Source organism: Panthera leo, chromosome D1 (genome assembly GCF_018350215.1).
Source record: "Panthera leo isolate Ple1 chromosome D1, P.leo_Ple1_pat1.1, whole genome shotgun sequence".
In the NCBI taxonomy this organism is placed as follows: domain Eukaryota; kingdom Metazoa; phylum Chordata; class Mammalia; order Carnivora; family Felidae; genus Panthera; species Panthera leo.
Genome location: NC_056688.1, coordinates 106,834,172 through 106,858,869, shown reverse-complemented (window position 1 = coordinate 106,858,869; position 24,698 = coordinate 106,834,172). Strand labels below are relative to the sequence as shown.

General features: G+C 42.2%; 1 protein-coding gene across 3 annotated transcripts in view; it reads left to right on the top strand.

Moving 5' to 3' along the window:
• The first annotated feature begins 330 nt into the window (after positions 1–330).
• ATL3 (atlastin GTPase 3) overlaps positions 331–24,698 on the top strand; it is a 48,795-nt gene continuing 24,427 nt past the window's right edge. The window contains exons 1-6 of one of the 3 annotated variants that reach the window (XM_042905145.1): positions 452–513; positions 683–840; positions 12,787–13,001; positions 13,142–13,285; positions 21,354–21,458; positions 21,957–22,007. In XM_042905145.1, the coding sequence (XP_042761079.1) occupies positions 795–840; positions 12,787–13,001; positions 13,142–13,285; positions 21,354–21,458; positions 21,957–22,007 (561 nt within the window). In that variant the 5' untranslated portion in view covers positions 452–513; positions 683–794. Of the gene's footprint in view, positions 514–682; positions 841–12,786; positions 13,002–13,141; positions 13,286–21,353; positions 21,459–21,956; positions 22,008–24,698 lie in introns of all 3 variants that reach the window. The other 2 variants (XM_042905144.1, XM_042905146.1) reach the window with 2 other exon arrangements.

Genomic DNA, 24,698 nt, shown 5'->3' with positions numbered 1-24,698 from the left:
AGGAGACTCATTGGAATTTCTTAGCTATCAGAGCGGTGGTGATCCTGCACTACCAGCCTTGGCCAGGCAGGGGATTATGGGGTGAAGCTGATTATAGTGGTAATGAAGTCACGGCCTCCTCTCCTTGTGAAGTCAAAATCGTTAAAAAACCAGTGACGCTCACGTCATCCAGGTTTGAGGCCTCCCTTCCGTCCTTAGACACCGAAACCGTCTCAAACGCGGCGGGTAGGGGCTGAAGGCCGGTTACCCCAAATCCCTCGCCCCGGACCGTGTCTCAAGATCAGGATCCCAGCGGGGCTCGCGGGCGGGCCCGGGCTTGAGCGCGCTCGCTCCTCCCCTCCCCGCGTGGCCTGTTAGGAGTTGTAGTTCAGTCGTCGAAGGGCCGCGCCCAGTCCTTTCTCTTCCGCTTCCTCCCCGCCCCGGATGAGTGCGCAGACGAGGGACCGCAGGCTGGGACTCAGAGCGCCGGACTACAATTCCCAACGGACAGCCGCCCCCGTTGCGCAGTCCCAGGTAGCCAGCGGCGCGCGCGCGCGCGCGCGCACGAGCACACGCGTCGGGCGGGCGGGATTCGGTCGCTCGCGCCTCCCCCACCCCCGGCCCGCCCAAGCGCCTGCCGCGCCTCGCAGACCCGCCCCGTGTTCTTTCCCTCCAAGCTCTGCGTCCCCCTCCTTCTCCCCAGTTTCTTCTGGAGCCCAGGCCCCGCCCGTTTCCCGCCTCTTGGGCCCGGTTCGTTCTCGCCTCAGCCCGCCCCTCTCCGCGCCCCTGCTGCTTGTGCTGAAGGCGGAGGCTCCATGTTGTCCCCTCAGCGAGCGGTAGCGGCTGCCTCGGGAGGAGCAGGTGAGGTGCCCAATTTCCCCCGCCCCCGCCGCCCTCCTGATTATAGTTCCAAGGAAACCGCCCGGCCGCGCCGCCGCCCTTTCGGTCCCGGGGCTTGTGCCGCGCGCCCCTGCCCGGGGTACCCTCGGCCGCGACTTCGGGGCCGGGGGCTGGTCGCGAGGATCGGGCGCGGGCGGCGCCTCGGCTCCCGGCTGGGAGCGGCCGCCTTCGGGGGTCGGGCCCTGCGCGCGGGGGAGGCCCGCAGTGCGCGAAGGCTGGTGGGGCGGGCGGGCGGGCGGAGTCCCGCAACTGCGGCCCCGCCGGCCCCGCCCTGGCCGAGCGGCGCGCGCTCCGGGGCTGCGGCCCCCCCTCCCTGCCCGGCACTTGGCTCGCTCGCTCGCTTTCTCGCTCGCGGCCCGGGATCCGGGGGCCCAGGGAGCGGGAAGGTAGATGGTCTAGGGTCAGCCTTTGGCAAGGCTCTGGCGGACTCCGAAGTGTCTTGGAGTTGGAAGCTTTATTTTCGTGCTAACGACCTCGAGGCGCTGACAAGTATTAGGAGCGTGGATTTTAACATCGCCCTTCTTTCCATGAACGAGATCAAAGAATGTGGCCTGAATTGGTCTTTAGGAAGTTCTTCTAGGACGTTAGGCACCGTACGTTGTGCCGAGGCGTTCCCGAAGACCTAACAAAGAGCAAAAGTATTAATCAAATAGAGACCATAGGTTGAAGGATAGATACTTCATCAGTCATTTTACCCAGCTTTGGTCTTGGCTTGTGCGTCAACTGAAATCGCCTGAAGTTTTACTCGAGAAACCTAGAAGCAAAAAAAAAAAAAAAAAAAAAAAAAAAAAGAACATTGTTTGGAGAATCTTAAATCCGAGCCCTCGAATCTGAGTGCGAAGTTGGGTGCAGTGTTTTGTGAAAGGGAGAAAAGAACTAACGGACCCCAGAACGTCACTTCACATTTTGGCTTGCCTTTGGAGAAGCAAAACCTACGTGGTTTTAATCTGTGTCAGGTGTTCAGTGTTGCAGTGAACTGAAGTTCAAATTAGTGCTTTTTTCGACTTTGTACCAAACTAGCCTTGTAGGCTAGAAATCCCTATTTCTGCTTTTACCACCTGTATAGGAAACGCTTGGATGAAACGGATCTCTGTAATAAAAGAAATAACACTAGTGCAGCACGTTGTTTTTTTAGCTACCGTTTACTAGCTCATTGGGATAATCGTGAAATTAAGGAAAATAACGATAGGGGATAAATGTGTGTACTGGCATAATTTTCTTAGCGTTCACTAAATAGGACTTGTTTCTTTTTTTAATTTTTTTTTTTTTTTAACGTTTATTTTGAGACAGAGAGAGACAGAGCATGAACCGGGGAGGGTCAGAGAGAGAGAGGGAGACACAGAATCCGAAACAGGCTCCAGGCTCTGAGCTGTCAGCACAGAGCCCGACGCGGGGCTCGAACTCACGAACTGTGAGATCATGACCTGAGCCGAAGTTGGACGCTCAACTGACTGAGCCACCCAGGCGCCCCAATAGAACTTGTTTCGAATGGGCTTTTTAAAATTGATTCTGCGTTGCAGCACGTGTGTTTTTCATTCTTCTGATTTCTAAATCTTAGAAAAAAGTTTAAATGCACACTCATTATTTAAAATGAGATAATAGAGAATTGTAAGAAGCAAGAGATCAGTATAAAGTTGTCTGACCTCCCCAAATCCCCAGTGCTAGGTCATTTAACAGTTTGGTTAGTATCCTTTTAAGATTCCTATGAAGCACCTGGGTTGTGTGAACTTGTTTGAGAACCGGTTTAAAATTTGCCTATAATGACTAGGCATGCCTGTTAAGTTTCTCTGGCCTTGTGAACTGAGAAATTGTTCACGTAACACAGATGCATTTTAAAGTTAATCTGAATTTGAAAACATTTCCCCAAGTTATCTGAAGTTTTAGGAATATATTGTCTAAAAAACATCATGGCAGGGGAAGGGGAAAGTGAGGGGAAAGCTTTTGTTTAAAAGAAAAAAAAAGCTTTAGTCACTGTAGAGCCGACTATCTCAGTTCTGCTGCACATTAGAAAAACCTGTGGTGTTTAAAACCTGACGATGTGTGGGACCCACTGATTCTGATTTACTTCATCCAGGGGCCAGCCAACAGTTAACCCCAAGTAATTCTAATTTGTGTACTAATATATACTAAAATTTCCCTGTAGGTGGTTGCTTCCATTTGATTTGTTACTTTATGGGAACTATAATTTGTAATGTCAATATGCGTTAAAAAAATTTTTTTTTAATGTTTATTTTTGAGAGACAGAGCTGGGGAGGGACAGAGACAGAAGGAGACACAGAATCTGAAGCAGGCTCAGGCTCTGAGCTGTCAGCCCAGACCCCGATGTGGGGCTTGAACTCAACCTCGCAGTCATGACCTGAAGCGAAATCAGACACTTAACCGACTGAGCCACCCAGGTGCCCCCGTAATATCAGTATTTGTGTTGAGAAGTTGATGCTCTTTGCAAATTTGTAAAACATACTTTTTAGTAGCATGTATTTTGATAGAACTTGATATATTTCACAGCTAAAGTATATTACAAGTTAGGAAATAGACTTTACTGGTGTGGTAGGTGAAAAAACTGTTTTTATGTCTTGATAAGGCATCCAAGTCAAATATTGCCAATTAAGAAAGCATTATTCAGTTGGAACACAGACAAAACCTTCAGGTAACCAAATTGATTTTGGTGATTTCTTATTTTTAGGGAAGAGTCAAATAGGATGAATATTGAACTCATTCTATTAAAAAAATGTTTTTTTTTCTATAATATAGCCTGGCGTCATTTTTAGATTCAGCCTGGTCTCTGCATTTCTGAATCTTCAGTACTGTTTAGTCATAGTTATCTTTATAAGTTCATAAAGCACTACAAAACTGACCAGGAAAATACGGTTTTGTTCAGCATTCTGTGCTAAAGTACACAGGTTTTTTTTTTTATGGCAGATGAATTGAGAAAAAATTCCTCTTAAGCCCTTGAATTGATTACAATGTAAATTTCCCCCAGTGTTCTCTTTTGTTTCGTATAAGTAGTATTTTCACTGAGACAACTTAAAAAAATATGTGTATCTACTTACTGCCTTAAGACAGAATAGAATACAGTATATAAAAGCACTCCCCAACCGTGAGCAAATGGAACCACACCCAGCAGTTGGAGTTGGCAGAGGTCTTAGCGTACTTACCCTCACATACGATGATGTGTTTTCTCTGGCCTTGTCTGAATTAGGAACTTTAAAGACTGCCAGCGAGAACAAGGCATGAAATGATATGCCTCTGTTTTTGGGTGTGTTGCTCTTGCCCTTTATTAAATGTGTTTCAAAAGGAGAGTGGAAAACTCAGGTCATAACTTTACCCTGAGTCATACACTATACTTAGTAGAAATGTTTCTGAAACTGAAGTTAATTTGCTTTTTGGAACTCTCTAAGCAGTAAAGATGAGCACTGAGGCTGGCTCTACTCTAGTGGTTCTTAACCCAGGGTGATTATGCCCCGGTGGGACATTTAGCAATTTCTGGAAACATTTTTGAGTCTTACAACCAGGGGATAGCATTACTGGTATCTAGTGAGTAGAGGCCAGAGTTGCTGCTAGATATCCTGCAATGAATGGGATAGCTTCCCACAGTAGAGAGTTATCTGGCCCCAAATACCAGTAATGCCCAGGTTGAATAACCCTGGTCTACACTGTCGAACTGATCAACTAAATTCTGTATGAATTTTCTGAAGTGGCAGTTGCAACTGCTTCCAGTTAACTAGTTTCATTGAATTTATCCCCGTTCAGGTGTGTTTTCAAATATTTGAGGGGAATTTAAACTTTTTTCCTACGATGCTTTTTTAAGTTTATTTTGAGAGAGCAAGCGAGCGCACAATGGGGAGGGGCAGGGAGAGAGAGAATCCCAAGCAGGCTCTGCACTGTCAATGCACCAGCCTGACGGGCTCGATCTCACCAACCAGATCATGACCTGAGCCGAAATCAGAAGTCGGATGCTTAACCGACTGACTGGGCCACCCAGGTGCCCCCCGATAATGCTTTTCTGATAGAATTTATTTGTTAGAAGTTATGTTTTCCATAGACCTGAAAAGCCCAGTTATGATTCAGTAGTCTCACCTATTTTTAATTTAGCCTGTGGAACTACGTTTTAAAAAGTGTTTTAAACATTCAAAGTTAGGTCGTTCTAGGAAGAGTTAATGCTGTAATTTGCTAGGTCTCTACAAATGCTTCCCTGTGATAATTTGTTTCACCTGTTAAGTCTTTCAACTTTCTACTTGGGTTGTCTGCCTTTGCCATTTTGGTGCAGAGCTAAGTGTATTGAATGCAGTTATCACAGAGATTATTTGAACAGGTGTATATAGACCTGTTGGTGAGTCCGGATTAAGGTGTGTTGTGCCAAAAGTAAAGGATAAATCAGTACTTTAAAAGTAATTAGAAAAAAGATTGTAGCTTCCACACAAACTGTTAAAAGACTTTCATTATCCAGATATTTTCAGCATTTCCTACATACCTGAAGTGATGGCTGTTTCAGTATTACTATGAGCTATTACAGCAATAATCAGAATTGGCAGTATGAAAGAGAATTTGTCCTACACGCTTTTTTTTGAACATAGGTTTTAAGTTCATTTATATGTATATGGATGACAGATGTGACTATGGTCAGGCCACATCTCTATATGTGTACAAAAATGTCTCTGTTATTCATATAAACACAATACAGCCTTAGCTCTTCATATAAATGAACATTAACTGTTCATATAAGTGAGCATTACTGTTGTGTCAGAGTAGATTTATAGATCTTGGGGAAGAATTGCTTCACTAAAGGGAGAAGGCATGTAAGGTTGCCACTTAAAAGTTTTTCTACTACCATTCCTGGAGGTTGGATCTTTAGAGTTTAAGATTCCTGAGAAGTGGGAGTAATTTCATTGCAATTAGGGGGAATCCCAATCCCCACCCCCCAAAAAAAAACCCTCAAAACAAAACCCCAAACCTCGAAAGCTTTCATGTGAATCCTTAGCAAGTTGCTTTAATGTTTTTATCATTATAAATTTTGACCTGTTCTTTAGCCATTCCTGTATAATTTAAATTACGCCAAGGGATGAATGGGTTACCTAGCAAGTTTGGCCAATTTAAATATCCAGGGAATTTTCAGTTGTTAAAGAGTCATTGAATTTTAGAGCTAGAAAATCACTTCACCTAACTGCCTGGTTTTGTAGAGGAAACTGAGACACAGAAGTAAAATGATTTACTCATGCTGTTAAGAGTCATTGCAAAACTGGGCCCCAGTTGTTGGGGAAGACCTTTCTCCTGTACATTCTGCCTTTGCCAAAAGAGGAGCTTGAGTCATAGGAGGAAATGATAGGATTTGGGGATATAGTGTAAAGGAAGACAGAGTCGGGAGATGTAGAGGTTGAGAGGTAGAGATTTCAGAGAAGTGGAATAATTGAGAGGATTCATTTTGATGACACTACAAGTAGACTTATGAAATGTTAGTACTGGAAGGGTTTCTAGAGGTTGAATCTTGACTCATTTCACAGTTGAGACCAAAGACTAGACATGCCCAGAATGACATAGGTTGTTAGTGGTAGGACTGGAACAGGAACTCGTCTCTTGACTCCTACACCCGTATATTTCTACATATTACTTCTGAGAGTGAGGTGATGGTGGAATATCCAGGCGAATCTGTCCCTTAGGCAGTTTCACATTTGGACCTGAATGCAGGTTAGGAATTAATGAAGTTGCATCACCAAAATAGAGGGTATAGCGAAATTACAAGAATAAAGAGCTCATTGAGGGAGCGCATGAGAACCACAAGACTGAAGCAGAGTGCTGGTGTAACTCACAGGAGGCCAAAGAGAAAAAGAAGCAGCTGAAGGAGATGGTAAAGAGATTGGGTGGGAGCTAGGAATGGGCACTGTCTCTGAGTCCAAAGGTTTTCAGAAGTTCTAGAACCAAGTGGCAGTTGTGTTGTCTGTCACACAGTTGAATGAGAATCAAGAAAGGGCCATTGGATTTGGCAAGAGGTCATTGATAAACCTGAGAATAGTTTCAACAGGGAGATTGAGAGGAAAGTCAGATTGCAAAGTGATGAGAAGGGAATGGGTAAATGGATGAAGACATACCTTCAAGGAGTTTGGCGGTGAAAGGAGACTGCAAGAGGGAAGAGAAGAAACTGATTTTTATTGAGATACTTGACATGTACTATTGGGGTTAATGTGCACAATACTAGGAAACTTCTTCCTTTTAGATACTGGGACTGAATGTGACCGTTTCCCTACTTCCCAGAAGCTCCCAGCTGGGTAATAAGTCATGATCACAAACGCTAGTGTTATAATGAGTGGAATAATAGTAGGTATGAGGTTTTATTGGAAATAGGAAAGTGGGACCACTTTATTGAGTTCCTAATATGTGTTAGACTCTGCTTTGAAATGAGTATTCAATTTGTAAATAAATGGAGCTACAAGTGGTAAGAAATTTATCCATAGTCACATTGAGACTAGGTGGTGGGGTTTATTCAGTTATTCCACAAGTATTTATTGGGTGTCCGCTAGGTGTGGGCCTTGTTCTGGGATCTTGGGGGATCTAACATTGAACAAAAGAGACAAAAATTCCTGCCCTCATGGAGCTTACATTCTAGAGGGGAGAGAAAAAAGATTCAAGCCCTGCCCTCTGGATTCCAGAGCCTGTTTTCTTTTTAGTATATCAGGTAAAGTGATAGGCTCTGAGAGTCTGGGCTGGAAGGGATCAGGACAGAGGGAGGGTGAATGTGAGCACCGAAGGATAATCGTTTGCCTGGAGTCAGGGGGGAGCTTGCATTTCAGGAGGTGGGAACAAATGGTTGAATAGGTTGTACATTGGAAATTTTGGGATCCAGGCAGGACAGGACCTGAATCCTAAGTTTCTTCCAGTAGAAAGACCAGTGAATGTAAATCTGCCTGGGAAGATGAGGGGAGTAAGGAATTAGAGGAACCAAGGCAGTGGGGAGAACCGTGAACAACTTTGGCTTAGAGGATGGAGATTTAGCTTTGAGCCATCAGTCCATAAAGTGTTTTGATAGCCCCTTGTGTAGTTGCTGTCATGATGTGTTTTTGTGCTGTAACGAAGGTCAGCCCTAATGGATGAGGTCCTATCATTAAAGTAACCCTTGGGGACGGTGCCTAACTGGCAAGAAAGATTGGAGGTGGTATGGCCTAAGCTAGGGTTTTGATGAAGGGATCTTAAGGGATCAGGGAGCCTGAGATATGCAGATAAACCAGCAAAGGACAGTTATTTTTTTATTTAAAAAATTTATTTTTGTAGTTTTATTTAATCTCTACACCCCACGTAGGGCTCAAACTCATGACTCCGAGATGAGTCACGTGCTCCTCTGATTGAACCAACCTGGTGCCTCTTTTTAAACAAATTTTGGGGGGGGGTACCTGGCTGATTCAGTCAGAGGAACATGTGATTCTACACCCACGTGGGGTGTAGAGATTACTTAAGTAAATAAAATCTTTATTTTTTTTTTAAGACAAAAAGGACATTTATATAACATCTGGAAAAGTGTGAGTAGAAATAAAGTTTTTACTTGGAAGATCAATGATACTGTCTCTTTGTCTTAGGAAGTGAGAGAAAGATGATGTGGTGAAAAGAGAGCAACTCTGTTTGTTTAAATTGAATTATTGGTGGTGTGTACAGTTCAAAATGATTTTTCCCTTAAGTGGAACCAAACCAAAGGAACAAGATCTTTTTTTTTTTTTTTTTTTTTTTTGAGACAGAGAGAGACAGAGCATGAACGGGGGAGGAGCAGAGAGAGAGGGAGACACAGAATCGGAAGCAGGCTCTGGGCCATCAGCCCAGAGCCCGACGCGGGGCTCGAACTCCCGGACCGTGAGATCGTGACCTGAGCTGAAGTCGGACGCTTAACCGACTGAGCCACCCAGGCGCCCCAACAAGATCTTTTTAAATCCAGTGTGCCCAGTAAACTGTTGTGAAGAGAAATGCAAGCTCACCCCGGGTCCTCCAACTAAACATAGCCCGGTTCTCCTCCTTTTCATTGGGCTGTAGGCGAAAGAGGAAGAAATGAATGACGGTCTTATCTCCTTTGTTCTCCCAACTGGCCTTCTCCGTAGTCTTCATCTTCCCTTGAAGCACAGTTCATTGTGCACAACTGCATACGTTCTGGTCATCGGTTTATTCCATCTTGTCTGTAGCCCCAGGAACCTTACCTCCTGTGCCTGGTGCTCTGACAAAACCATCTGCATCCTCGGGGTCGTAGCTTTCAACCGTATTCCAGAACATACGGTTCATTGTTGTTACAGTCGTTTATTGTGGGCCTGCTGTGTGTCAGTACGTCCACATTGCTCAGCACACTTTAATGGTGGAATAGATGAAATTGAAAGAGCCAGCATCATGAACTTAATTGTGAAGTCCCCCGGGACTGTTGCACGGGTTACTGGGTTTGGCTGTATCTGAGAGGCCTTCAAGTAAGTTTCATTCATTCATTCACACATTCATTCACATAACAGCAAGCCAGCATGGCGCTTCTGCCGCATGAAGCCCTAGGCCCTACCTCTCTTGTTGCTCCAGTGCTCCCGGGTGTTGCCCTCCTGTGCCTGGTGCGGGATGACTCCGCCCCCGCTGATGCATCCAGCTAGCAGGAAAGGGGGAAGTTGTTATACCGTTTCCAGTCAGAACTTAGGCACACGGTGATGGCCCTGCTACGGGATTGGGTTGAAAACGTGTTTCTTTCCGGCAGTGTTATGCCCAGCAAAAAAATCTGTTGGATTTTTTAGCAGGAGGGGAAAATGAATGTTGGGGGAGCGACCAGCCATCTCAGGGACCTTGTTTGGAACTGCTCTGAGTATTGCACAGTACTTAACACTGTGGCTTATCCATAAGGTCCGAATAAATTGTTCTTGTTAGTTCTTTTATATGAAAGATTGAAGGTCCTTAGTTCCTGGATTCACCTGCTATTGTGGCAATAAAAAGAACTGTGAGAGAATATTCACAGAAATGTTTCCTTTTATCCAGGCAGTAAAGGGAAAGAAAAATATTCCTATACATTTATCACAATGATACCATGACAGTTCTTGTGTATTTATAACTTGTTTTCCAGTAGTCTGCCAGAAATTAATAAGTGGCAAGACCCTTTTGTTGCTGACATTTTAAATATAAAAAGTGATCAGCAGTTTCTTTAGCTTAAAGGGTGCAGTATGGCAGTCTTGCTGTTTGTTGACTTTGCCTGCTGTGATCAGGCAACCTTCAGTCCTTCCCAGACAAAAGTAACTTGGGAACCATATTTGTGATTTTGGCCATATCTGCTTACCTGTACAATGCTTTACTTAATATTTATCTTTCAATTTACTTTATTATTTTTAAATTTTTTTAATGTTTACTTATTTTTGAAAGAGAGAGAGAGCATGAGCAAGGGAGGGGCAGAGAAGGAGACACAGAATCTGAAGCAGGCTCCAGTGTCTGAGCTGTCAGCATAGAGCCCCATGTGGGGCTCGAACCCACAAGCTGTGAAATCATGACCTGAGCGGAAGTCAGATGCTCAACTGACTGAGCCACCCAGGTGCCTCTCAGTTTACTTTAAGTTGATTCCCCTTTTAAACTTGCCATCCTTCTAAGCAATAGTCCGTTAAAACATGGTTTTGTTTCCTAATACACATTAAAATACATAATTATTAGAATAAAAATTGTCCTTTTAACTACATGGAAACATCTCCTTTAATGCCTGTGGCACATACTCACATTTAGGGAAATAGTACTTTGCTTCATCCTTAAGCTACGCTTGTAGCTTTTTGTAAACTTTCCATAAATCCATAGCTACTAAGTGGCTCGGAATTTCTTTCTTTTTTTTTTTTTTTTTTTTCAACGTTTTTTATTTTTTTTTATTTTTGGGACAGAGAGAGACAGAGCATGAATGGGGGAGGGGCAGAGAGAGAGGGAGACACAGAATCGGAAACAGGCTCCAGGCTCCGAGCCATCAGCCCAGAGCCTGACGCGGGGCTCGAACTCACGGACCGCGAGATCGTGACCTGGCTGAAGTCGGACGCTTAACCGACTGCGCCATCCAGGCGCCCCTCTTTCTTTTTTTAAAATTAAGTTTTTTTGTTCATTTTTGAGAGAGAAAGTGCAAGCAGGGGAGGGGCAGAGAGAGGGAGAGAGAATCCCACGCAGGCTCTGTGCTGTCAGCGCAGAGCCTGACACGGGGCTTGAACCCACGAATCGTGAGACCATGACTGGAGCCAAAGTCAGACGCTTAACCAACTGAGCCACCCAGGGGCCCCGGCTCTGAATTTCAAAGAATTAATATCTTTGTGCATTCAACTGTGTCAGGGAAACTACTAGTTAGTGCTTAATTTTGAGCTAAAGAATTAATTGCCCCTAAAATGCTGACTAGGTTATTAAGAGTGATCTGCAAGTCCTAGCCCCTAAACATCCTTTCAGGCTTCTCTCCAGAACTTGTTGGGCAAGATGTTTAGCTTTTGTAAGCTCTAGTATCCTTATATTAATTAATTAATTAATTAAATTTACATCCAAATTAGTGAGCATATAGTGCAACAATGATTTCAGGAGTAGATTCCTTAATGCCCCTGACCCATTTAGCCCATCCCCCCTCCCACAACCCCTCCAGTAACCCTCTGTTTGTTCTCCATATTTATGACTCTTATGCTTTGTCCCCCTTCCTGTTTTTATATTATTTTTGCTTCCCTTCCCTTATGCTCATCTGTTTTGTATCTGAAATTCCTCATATGAGTGAAGTCATAAGATATTTGTCTTTCTTTGACTAATTTCACTTAGCATAATACCCTCCAGTTCCATCCACGTAGTTGCAAATGGCAAGATTTCATTCTTTTTGATTGCCGAGTAATACTCCGTTGTATCTGTATACCACATCTTCTTTATCCATTCATCCATCGGTGGACATTTGGGCTCTTTCCATACCTTGGCTATTGTTGATAGTGCTGCTATAAACATTGGGGTGCATGTGCCCCTTTGAAACAGCACACCCGTATCCCTTGGGTAAATAAATACCTAGCAGTGCCATTGCTGGGTCAAAGGGTAGTTCTTTTTTTAGTTTTTTGAGGAACCTCCATACTGTTTTCCAGAGTGGCTGTACCAGCTTGCATTCCTACCTAGTATCCTTGTTTTTAAATACAGGGTGGTATTATTTACCTCAGAGGATTGTTCTGAGGATTAAATTAAATGTATGTAAAAGGCTTAGCAGTGGCGGGCATCCTTTCTACTGTTGATGAACATTTGGATTGTTTCTGGTTTTGGACTATTTTGAATAAAGCTGATGTGAATGAACATTCTTGTATTTCTGTCTTTTGGTAGACATAAGCATTTATTTCTCTTACATACCTAGGAGTAGAATTGCTAGATTATGTCTAGTTTTAATAGATATTGTCAAGAAGATTTCCAGAGTGGTTATATTCTCATCAGAATGTGTGTGAATATTCCAGTTGTACCATATCCTCTCCCACAGTTGATATTGTCCGTCTTTTAAATTTTAGCCTTTCAGATGGACAGGTGATGGTATCTCATTATGGTTTTAATTTATGTTTTCTTTGATAAGTAATGGTATGGAACCACCTCTTTATATGATTATTGACCATTTGGATATCCTTTTTTCGTGAAGTGCCTTTTGCTTATTACTATTTTAAAAATTGGAATATTTGTCCTTTTCTTATGGATTTCTGTATTCATTCTGGATGTGAGTTTTTGGATACAGGTATTGTGAATATTTTCTCCTAGCCTGTGGCTTTCATATTTACTTAATGATGTCTTTTAATGAGCAAAAATTCTTAATTTTATCATGGAGTCTAATTTGTCATTTTTTTTCTTTTATGGTTAGTGCTTTTGTGTTGTTTAAGAAGGTTTTGCTTTTCCCATGTTCAAAAATACAAATTTAAAAAAAAGATTTGAAACTTAATATTTTTCTCTCCAACAATCTAGGTGATGCCATGGAGACTGGAAAGCCTGGTCCAGTGCAGGTTGTTTTGGTTCAGAAAGACCAGCATTCCTTTGAGCTAGAAGAGAAAGCTTTGGCCAGCATTCTCTTGCAGGACCACATCCGAGACCTTGATGTGGTGGTGGTGTCCGTGGCTGGTGCCTTCCGGAAGGGCAAATCCTTCTTTCTGGACTTTATGCTACGATACTTGTATTTCCAGGTAAGTGAGAATTATTTCCTCTCAGGTTAGAAAATGAGACTTTTGTGTCCAAAAGAGCAAGATAAGCTCATGGATTATCCTTGATGTGCAAAATTACTCAAAATTTAAGATTTAATGGATATTACTTATTTCTCCTGTAGAAGGAAGGTGGCCGTTCAAATTGGTTGGGTGACTCAGAAGAACCGTTAACAGGATTTTCATGGAGAGGGGGCTCTGACCCAGAAACCACTGGGATTCAGATCTGGAGTGAAGTTTTCACCGTGGAGAAGCCAGGTGGGAAGAAGGTAAGGAAGAACAGACTTTTAAATGAACAAAAACAACAAAATGGGAACTTTAGTGTGTACTCTGATAATTCAGTTAAAAATAATATTTATCCAGGGGCATCTGGGTGGCTCAGTCGGTTGAGCGTCTGACTTCAGCTCAGGTCATGGTCTCATGGTTCATGAGTTCAAGCCCACATCGGGCTCGCTGCTGTCAGCCTGTAGGCACAGAGCCCGCTTCGGATCCTCTGTCTCTCTCTCTCTCTCTCTCTCTCTCTCTCTCTCTCTCTCTCTCTGTTCCTACCCCACCCGTGCATTCTCTCAAAAATAAACGTTAAAAAAAAAAAAGAATAAAAAGGTTTGTTAAATGGTACCAGAGTAGTATTTAATCTAGACCTATTTACTCCTCACCACCCAGTACTCTTCTGAGTACTCTAGAATTATGTCTGGCTGAGGGAACACGCCTGTTCTTGGCTGTCTGTGAGCACGGGGTACTGTTCCCTCTGAACCTTTTGGATGGTTGTTTCTCGAGCCTCAGGTAGTGTCCTCATGCTGAACTCTTGACGTGGACCCTCTGCAGATCCCTGGGGTTTGTTGTATCTCTCTCTGCCTGGGAATTCCAGCTTTCTTGGTCTCCCTGACTCTCAGCTGTGTCTCTTCAACTCAGGGAATCTGTCGGGTTCTGCCTGGGTTTCCCTTGCCCGAGCCTTGGCCGGTAAGCTGGGACAACGGACGGGCTCACCTTACCTGTTTCCTTTCCCTTGAGGATCATTATCCTTTGTTACCTGATGTCCAGTGTCTTGAACTGCCTTTTCATGTATTTTGTTCTTTTTTGGTTTCAGGTAGGAGGGTAATTTCAGTCTCTTACTCCATTTTGGTGGGAAGTGGAAGCCCAGTCTTCCCATTTTAGAGATGCCAGAAAGAGACCCCGGGAGTTAAGGCCTGCAGTGGGTAATACAGGGGCTCTTCGGTCAGGCATTACAACAAGGCTCTACAACTGTTCATTTCTGTGTTTTTCAGTATCATTGCTCTCTTTCTACATTTCTGATAATGTATGGTAGATGCTTTCATAATTTTCTTTCTAGGAATACGTAATTATTTTTGACTTCGTGATTTTGTAGAACTGGTGGATCTGATTCTTATTTTGGGGGGCAACTGGTGTGTTAATTTTTCATAATAGTTTAGGAAGTCTCTACAAAGTTAGTAGTAAGCAAGCTTTGCTTTTAGTTATCTGACATTTGTAGTGCCCTCATTTTATCTTGTTGAATTGACTCCCATAAAGCTCATTGTTTTTTGACATCATTTTGGCTTCCTCACCTTTAAAAAAATTAATGGATTTTACTTATTTATTTTTTGAGATGATTATTTTATTTGTTTATTTAAAATTTACAACCAAGTAAATTTAAGTTAGCATATATTAGTTAGCATATAGTGCAACAATGATTTCAGGAGTAGATTCCTTAATGCCCTTTACCCATTTAGCCCATCCCCCCTCCCACAAACCCTATAGTAACCCTCTGCTTGTTCTCCATATTTAAGAGAAACAAAACATATTTATGTTTTGTCCCTTCCCTTGTTTTTATATTATTTTTGCTTCCTTTCCCTTACGGTCATCTGTTTTGTCTCTTAAAGTCCTCATATGAGTGAAGTCATATGCTATTTTTCTTTCTCTGACTAATATCACTTAGCATAATACTCTCTAGTTCCATCCATATAGTTGTATATGGCAAGATTTCATTTTTGATTGCTGAATAATATCCCATTGTATATATATATTTACCACATCTTCTTTATCCATTGTTCCGTCGATGGACATTTGGGCTCTTTCCATACTTTGGCTGTAGTCGGCAGTGCTGCTATAAACATTGGGGTGCATGTGCCCCTTTGAGACAGCACGCCTGTATCCCTTGGATGAATACCTAGTAGTGCAATTGCTGGGTCGTAGGGTAGTTCTATTTTTAATTTTTTTGAGGAACCTCCATCCTGTTTTCCAGAGTGGCTGCACCAGTTTGCATTAATAGACTTTATTTTTTGGGACAATTTTAGATTTATGGAAAAATTGATCAGAAACTGCTGAGTTCTCATACTCCCCTTCCCATCTGCCAGTTTCCCCCTATTGTTTATATCTTGTTTTAGTGTAATGCATTTTTTACAATAATGAACCAATATTGATATATTGCTATTAACCAAAGCCCACAGTTTACATTAGGATTCCTTCTTTGTGCTCTACATTCTGTGGGTTTTGGTAAATGTATACTGATATGCAGCTACCATTATTGTGTCAGACAGAATAGGTACACTGCCCTAAAAATCCTCTGTGCTCCACCTGTTTGTTCCCGCCTCCTCCCCCCTCCTCCTCTCAGAACTGGCAACCTCTGATCTTCTGTCTCCATAGTTCTGCCTTTTCTGGAAAGTCATATAGTTGGAATCAGACAGTCTGTAGCCTTTTCTCATTGGCTTCTTTCCCTTAGCAGTGTACTTTTATGGTTCCTCACCTTTTTTAATGACTTGATAGCTCATTTCTTTTTATTCCTGAATAATATTCCATTATATGGATGTTCCACAGTGTATCTTCACCTACTGAAGGACATCTTGTTTGCTTCCAGGTTTTGGCAATTATGCAGTCAAATGCCCTACCCCTGAGCTATACTCCCAAGTTTTGGCAATTACGAATAAAGCTGCTGGAAGCATCTGTGAGCAGGTTTTTGTGTGGATGTCAGTTTCAACTCATTTGAGTAAATACCAAGGAGTGTGATCGTTAGATTGTATGTAAGGCGATGTTTAGTTTTGTAAGAAACTGCCAAACTGTCTTCCAAAGTAGCTGTATCATTTTGTACTGTTTCGAGCAATGATGCAAGTTCCTGTTGTTCCACATACTCGTCGGCATGTAATGTTGTCCATCTTCTTGATTTTGGCCATCCTAATAGGTGTGTAGAGATATCTTGGTGTTGTGTTTCCTACCTCTTTAAAAAACATTATGTTCAGACATTCAACAGGATCAGGAGTGCTTTCAGAAATCAATATAATATTGTAGAAATGCCATACTAATAAACAGTTTTTTTAGAAGTTTCCCAAATAAAAGTTTCACGATTGTCTTTTTTTTTTAATTTTTTTTTAAACTTTTATTTATTTTTGAGAGACAGAAAGAGAGCGTGAGCAGGGGAGGGTCAGAGAGACGGGGAGACGTAGAATCCGAAACAGGCTCCAGGCTCTGAGCTGTCAGCACGGAGCCTGACATGGGGCTCAAACCAACTACTGTGAGATTATGACCTGAGCCGAAGTTGGATGCTTAATTGACTGAGCCCCCCGGGCATCCCATGATTGTCTTACTTAAAAAAAAAAAAAAAAAAAAAAAAAAAAATGTTTACTTATTTATTTTTGAGAGAGGAAGAGGGAGGGAGAGGGAGGAGCAGAGAGAGAGGGAGACAGAATCTGAAGCAGGCTCTGTGCTGTGCTAACAGTGCAGGGGTTCGAACCCACTAACCGAAAGACCATTACCTGACCTGAAGTCGGATGCTTAACTGACTGAGCCATTCATGAGGCACTCCATGATTGTCTTAACTTTTTAATATACTTGGTGAGATTTTAGCTTAGCACTTACCTGGATAAAAATGTAGATAATTTATTTATACTTTTTAGTTGAAAATCTTTTAAATATGTAACTCGTGTATTCTTTTTAACTGTTATGTAGTAATTATATGAATGTCTTATTTTATCCATTTACCTACTCCATTAAATTAAATTAAACCCATTTAGATGGTCTCCTTTTAAAAAAAATTTTTTTTAAAAATTTTTATAATCCTTGCTACAGTGAACAATCTGATAAATCTCTCCTTGAGTAAATGTGCAAGCATGACCCCAAGCCATAGTTTTTGAACTCTGTCCATGACCCATGAAGGGTAGAGAAATCAATTTATTGGCTCATGACCAGTATTTAAAAAGAAAGAACTAGAACAGAGCAGAAAGTATCAGAGTGCAGTGTGCATACACATTTAGTTTCAGCTTTATGTATGTGTGTAATGTATTCAGTCATGATGTTAAATACATTTCTTTCTTTGGGTTCTGGTCCAGAACATTAGAGAGCCACCTGGCAGTGCATTTGCTAGGTCTGAGAATGCCCATTTCCCCTTTTCTAGCTGCTACTAAATTGTTCTTGACTGTGGTTGTGACAGTTCACCATTTCACTGTGTGAGACGAGAATACCGTTTCCCCAGACATCCAGCAGTTTATCTGAGCGTACATGTGACTCCTGTTCTGCAAGAGCTTCTCTTTAGCATTTCATTTCCCCATTTGCCTTATTTTTCTTTTTGTAAATATATGCCATGATGAGCTCTTTTTTATTGAGATATAATTCACACATCATAAAAGTCATCTTTTAAAAGTATATAATTTAGGGGTACTCGGGTGGCTCGGTTGGTTAAGCACCTGACTCTTGATTTCTGCTCAGGTCATGATCTCTGGGTTCATGGGATCGAGCCCCACGTCAGGCTCTGCACTGACAGCACAGAGTCTGCTTGGGATTCTCTCTGTCCCTCTCTTTCTGCCCTTCCCCTGCTCGCTCACTGTCTCTCTCTCAAAATAAATATTTTTTTTTAAAGTGTATAATTCAGTGGTTTTTTATCTACTCATGAGGCTGTGCAAGGATCACAATTGTCTAATTCCAGAACACTTTCATCACCCCAAAAAGAAACCCAGTACTCATTAGCAGTCACTCCCCCATTTCCCTCTTTTCACAGCACCTGGCCACTCTTGATCTACTTTCCCTCTCCATGGATCTGTTTGCCTGCTCTGAACATTTATTTCATACAAATGGAGTCATACAATAGGTGGTTCTTATGTCTGGCCTCTCCCCACTCCCAGCCCAGCGCCCTCAACACCCATCCGTGGTGTAGCATCATCAATGCTTCATTTCTTTTCGTGGCTGAGTAATACTCTGCTGTATGGACGTGTCACACTTTATCTTTCATCATTTGAAGGATATTTGGGTTATTTTTACTTTGTGGGTATTATGAGTAATGCTGCCATGAGCATTCATGTACAAGTTTTCATGTAAACATAGGTTTTCTTTCTCCTTGTTTTTACTGTAGTTAAGAGCATTTAACATGAGATCTACCTTGTTAGAATTTTAAGTGCATAATATAATGCTGTTAACTATAGGCAGTAGGCTGTGTAGCAGATTTTGAGAACTCGTCCATCTTGTGTAACTAAAACTTTATACCCATTAAACAGCGCCCATTTAGCCTTCTCCTCAGCCAACCACCATTCTCTTCTCTGTTTCCTTGAGTTTGACTATTTTAGATGTCTCATGTCAGTGGAATCAGGCAGCATTTGTCCTTCTGTGACTGGCTTATCTCAGTATCCTCTACACTAAATTGGTAGATAGCAAAAATTCACGGGCGCTAATTGAGGAGAAAGAGATGCCCGGAAGCGTACTTTGGCAATACGGCAATGACCTTGCTTGGTTCCTGCTGGACCTGGGAGAGATCGAAGGTTGTCATGTATGGCAGGATTTCCTTCCTGTTTAAGGCTCAGTAGTATTCCACTGTAGGTAGATACCACATTTTCTGTATTCCTTCATCAGTTGATGACCATGGGAGCAATGACCATAGGAGTCGAGATATCTTGAGATACTGCTTTGAATTCTTTTTGGGTACATGCCCAGAAGAGGAATTGCTGGATCATAAGGTAGTTCTATTTTTAATTTTTTTTAAAAGTTTTTCATGTATTTTGATAGAGATAGCATGTGCAAGTGGGGAAGGGGCAGAGAGAGAGAGAATCCCAAACAGGCTCTGCACTTGACAGCATGGAGCCTGACTTGGGGCTCGAACCCATGAACCGTGAGATTAAGAACTGAGCTGAAACCAAGAGTCGGATGTTTAACTGACTGAGCCACCCAGGCCCCCTCCCACTGAGCCACTCTGACTGGTGTGGGTGATACTTCATTGTGGTTTTGATTTTCATTTCCCTGATTATTAGTGAATGATACTGAGAATCTTTTCATGTGTCTATTGGCCATCTGTATGTCTTCTTTGGAAAAATGTCTATTCAGATCCTCTACCTACTTTTTTTTTAATGTTTATTTGAGAGAGAGAGAGAGAGAGACAGAGCAGAGGGGGAGGGGCAGAGCGGGAGACACAATCCGAAGCAGGCTCCAGGCTCCAGGCTCCAGGCTCCAGGCTCCAGGCTCCGAGCTGTCAGCACAGATCCCAATGCGGGGCTTGAACTCACGAACCGTGAGATCATGACCTGAGCTGAAGTCAGATGAGCCACCCAGGCGCCCCTCCTCTACCTACTTTTTAATCAGATTGTTTGCTTTTTAGTGTTGAGGCATATAAGTTCTATATATATATTTTAGATCTTAATCCTTTATTGGATATATCATTTGTAGATATTTTCTCCTATTCAGTAATGCCTTTTTGTTTTTTCGGTTGTTTCCTTTGTTGTGCAGTAGGTTTTTTTTTTTTTTTTTTTTTTTTTTTTTTTTTTTTTTTCAATTTAAAAATTTTAAATTTCATTTGTTCAAAAGCTTTTTATTTTGGTTCATTGTGGCTTTGATTTACATTTGTGTTTCCATAATGACTAATGATGTTGAGAATATTTTTATGTACTTACTAGCCACTTGCATATTTTCTTGGGAGAAATAACTATTCAAATCAAATTCATTTTTTAGTTGGATCATTTGTCTTTATTGTTGAATTGTTCTTTATATACTTTGAATACTAGACCCTTGTCAACATAGATAATTTGCAGTTATTTTCTTTTATTCGATAGGTTGTCTTTTAATTTTCTTAATAGTGTCTCTTGACGTGCAAAAGTTTTAGTTTTAATGAAATCTAATTTGTGTACTTTTTTTTGTTTGCTTGTGCTTTATGTTCAAGCAACCTTTACTAAACCCAAGATCATGAAGATCTTGGAAACACCTCTGTTTCCTGAGGGTTTTGTGGTTTTAGTTCCTATATTTAGGTTTTTGATCCATTTTGAGTTAATTTTTGTAGGTGATGTGAGGTAGGGATCCTTTTGTGTGTGGATATTCATTTCTTTCAGCTATAATTGGTGTTGATTACTCAGTTTGACAGTATGCTCTTCAGAAAATGGATGTGTGGAAAGGATAAAGTTTTCATATCTGTCACTAGGTTTCAGTGTATTGAGGCTAGAAACTTTATTTGCTTTGATTTATTTTAATGCATAATACTTCCTTTTAAAAATTTTTTTTTTAACGTTTATTTATTTTTGAGAGAGACAGAGACAGAATGCGAGTGGGTTGGGGGAAGAGAGAGAGGGAGACACAGAATCCGAAGCAGACTCTAGGCTCTGAGCTGTCAGTACAGAGCCCAACGCGGGGCTCGAATTCACGAGCTGTGAGATCATGACCTGAGCCGAAGTCAGATGCTCAACTGACTGAGCCACTCAGGTGCCCCGATGCATAATACTTTCTTTTGCGTGGGTTTATATCATATCTCTTCTACCACAGTAGTGGATTGGGTATCTGAAAATAAACTCAAAAACATAATATGTGATTACTAGGACCTGATCTATGAATTACATAAAGTAATAATCATTTCTGTGAACAAAAATGCCTGAATGATTGACTAGGTAGGTGAGCTAATCGGTCTCAACATTGGACTTTTTTTTTTTAATGTTTATTCATTTTTGAGAGATAGAGAGCGTGAGTTGGGGAGGGTCAGAGAGAGAGGGAGACACAGAATCTGAAGCAGGCTCCAGGCTCTGGCCTGTCAGCACAGAGCCCGACTTGAACTCATGAACCAGGAGATCGTGACCCGAGCCAAAGTCAGATACTTAACCGACTGAGCCACCCAGGCGCCCCAACATTTGACTCTTAATTGGTGGGCATTTTCCCCTTCCATACGTATTGCTCTGTAGGCCTCTGTTTCATACCATCTCATCAGGTCAGAGCAGATAATCTTCTCCAGGAGGATTCTCTGATCAAGACAAAGCCCCTAAATAACTACTTTTCTGTGGAATTTACGAACAGGTGCCAAAGCCTCATTTATGTGTCACCTGACTTTTCAATTTCTTTTTTACATTTTTCCCTTTCTCACTCTTACTTTGCTGGTCTTTTCCTTCCTCTTAGGTTGCAGTTGTTCTGATGGATACCCAGGGGGCATTTGACAGCCAGTCCACTGTGAAAGACTGTGCCACCATCTTCGCTCTAAGCACCATGACCAGTTCTGTGCAGGTAACACCACTTGCTTAAGATAAAAGTTTGCAGAGGAAATAAGATAAATGGAGTGTATCTATTTTCAGTTATTGTTCTGTTATCAGAATCCCTAGGTGACATGTAAATGTTCTTTTTAGACTACAGATAGACGTTAAGCTCTTAGAAGCTCAAAAAGGAGCTTAGACTGTTTTTCCACTTTGGTCGTAAGTATATATAAAATACGCCAAAAAAAGTCTGGAAAGTGGAAATTGAAATCACATTAATTACATCACACAGGAACTGGAGATTTGGTAAGAACTTAGGAAAACTGTATTTTAAGCAGTAAAGGAAAAATTATGTGATTCCAACCTTATATGCATCGTTTCCCAAAAGAGAGATAATATTACTGTTTGGACAGACCTTGGGTACTTCTGTGCAAACCTTTAGTTGTACAAAGCTTCTCTTCAGTGCTTTTGCTTATTTGGGGTTCCTTTCAAGTAAGCTAGAGTGGTATCAATCTGGATTTTTGTTTTCTAGATTTATAATCTGTCCCAGAACATTCAGGAAGATGATCTTCAGCAGCTACAGGTATATATTCATCATAAAAGTCTTAATGTCATAATGTATCATTTAAAAGTTTTGAGACTAAGAAAAATTTTACAGCTGAGTAGTTATAGCAATAGATTGAATGGTGGGGGAAAGTTTTTGGCTCACAGCGGTCCGGTCCTGTTACTGCTGGGTGATCAGGCAAGGCCTTACTGAGTTGAGCACGGAACCCAAGAAAGGGGCGAGTAAGTTCTGCAGCTATATCTGGGGGGGTGGGGAGTAGTGGTGTAGGAGACGGGGCAGCAAGACGACCTGGGGTGGAGGGTGCTTGGCAGGACTGAGGAGCAGCAAGGAGGCCAGTGGCTGGGACTGGGAAGTGTGACAGGAGGAGGCTTAGCGATGACGTCAGCGAGGCATTTAGGTCCTGCTGATGCTCGGCTTGTGCAAGGGCTCGGGCTCTTCCTCTGGGGGAGGTGGGAGCCGTGTGTTGAGCAGAGTAGTGATGTTATGTGAGCAGAGGGTCGCTCTGGCTGCTGCATTTGGGATAGATTTTTAGGGACAGGCGTGCATTCAGTGAGGCCGGTTGTGAAGCTGTTGTAGGAATCCAGGATGAGGGTTAATAAGTCCGTGTTTGTAAAATGCGTAGCTTTGTGTGCCTGGAAAAGAGTATGTGCTTAATAACTGCAAGCCATTATTTATCATTATTGTCACTACCTGCGGTTGATTAGTTGCGGTCTTCTATTCTCCACGCAGCGGTCCTTCTATGTTCGTCCTGTAAAATACCATCCCGTGGCGACTCCAGAGTGGAATGCAGTTCTTAGCATGACTTTCTGATTCCACCTGTCCCATTGACATTCAAGAAAACGCATCAGCATACAAAGGAATGAGGGTGTCATTTACTATGGGGATTACCTGGAGTTAGTTCTAATTTATAGTCCTGTAAAAAGCAAAGAACATCCTTCCTCAACCTTGGCCTGTACCTGGTGACCGGTGTTTCCGCACCGGGGCCGCGACTCAGTGGTTGAGAGCTGTTGTTCTTAAACGCGTCTGTCAAAACGAGTTCGACACCTTTTCCCCTGAAACGGATTCCTCTCTAGACTCCTGCCTTCCGCACACGTTTCTGAATGTCTACCTCGTGTGAGGCGGTGCACCCAGTGCTGTAGACACAGTAATGCTTGAGGCAGACGTCATTGTGCGTGGATTGTGTCATCCGGTCAGCGAGAGGTCATAAATGAGTAGGCGTGGGTGACGGGTGAGGGCTGCTGTAGCCAAGGACCGCAAACGAGGGGGCTCACACAACACAAAATTATTGGGTCACGGTTCTGGAGTCTGGAAGTAGAAGTCCAGCTGTCCACAGGGCCACGCCCTCTCTGAGCCTGTGGGGAAGAGTCCGTTCCTGCCTCTTCCTCGCTTCTGGCCGTCCTCGGCATTCCTTGGCTTTGTAGACTTTCGGTCTCTGCCCCTGTCTTCCCTCCGTGTGTCTGTTTGTCTTCACCTTGCATTCTTCCCCGTGTCTGTATTACTTTTTCTCATAAGGACCCCAGTCATATTGGCTTAGGGCCCACGCCAATGACCTCGTCTTAACGTGATCACCTCTGTGAAGACCCCGTTTCCAGTAGCGTTTCCTGGTGGAGATGCTTTCTTTACTCTATGCCGTCTTCATAGAGGCTGAATTTAGCTCTATAAATTAGTAATACATTATCTGTCACTGTAGTAGTTTCTTTATTCTTAAAAGTGAAGTGTATTCCTTATGAGATTAGAAATGATGTTCTAAAAAAATGATGATGTTCTTGCAAAAAATTGGACACCTTGGATAGATTGAACTCCTCCTTCACCACACAGATCAGGTTTGAATGTATCCTTTCTGTTCTTTTTCTTTGTAAGCACATATATATCCCTATAGAAAATAGGTAACGTGACTACATGCCTTATGCAAACTCTTTGAGACTATGTGTGTTTTGGAATTTGAAATTTTTTGGACTTTAAATATATATATTTTTTAACATTTATTCATTTTTGAGAGACAGAGTGGGAGAAGGGGAGGGGCAGGGGAGACACAGAATCTGGATCAGGCTCTAGGCTCCGAGCTGTCAGCACAGAGCCCGATACGGGGCTTGAACCCATGAACCGCGAGATCATGACCCAAGCTAAAGTCGGATGCTCAACCGACTGAGCCACCCAGGCACTCCTAAATTTTTTGGATTTTAGATAGAGAAATATGATGCATATAAACATGAGGTTGAGGACAGTAATATACATTCAGGTAATACCTCCTAATAAAACATTTTACTATTTCTGCAGTGAAAGGTATGTCTGATAGATGAAATGGGACAAGTAAAGCTTAGAAAAAGCCTCACATCAGTTCAAGGCAGGTTTTCCTCCAAATGAGTTTGCCACCTAACTTGGGTTTTCAGAACTTGTTGGATTTCAGAATTAGGTAGGAGAGATCATGGGTTTTGTACAGTTTTGTATGTGTGTTTTTGTCTTGTTTATATGTAGTATTTTATATGTTTGAGGTGCTTTCTTTTTTTAAGTATCATTTTATTGTTTTGACAAAGTAATATATGTATAACATATATACACAAAATAATGTATATGCATACACATATGTATATATACTATACACACACACATAGTGGAAAAGTCAGTAGAATTGCAATGTTCATAATAAAAAAGAACATTCTTTTGACCTCCTAGTTCGTTCTCCAGAGGCAACCACTTGTGCTTTGGGCT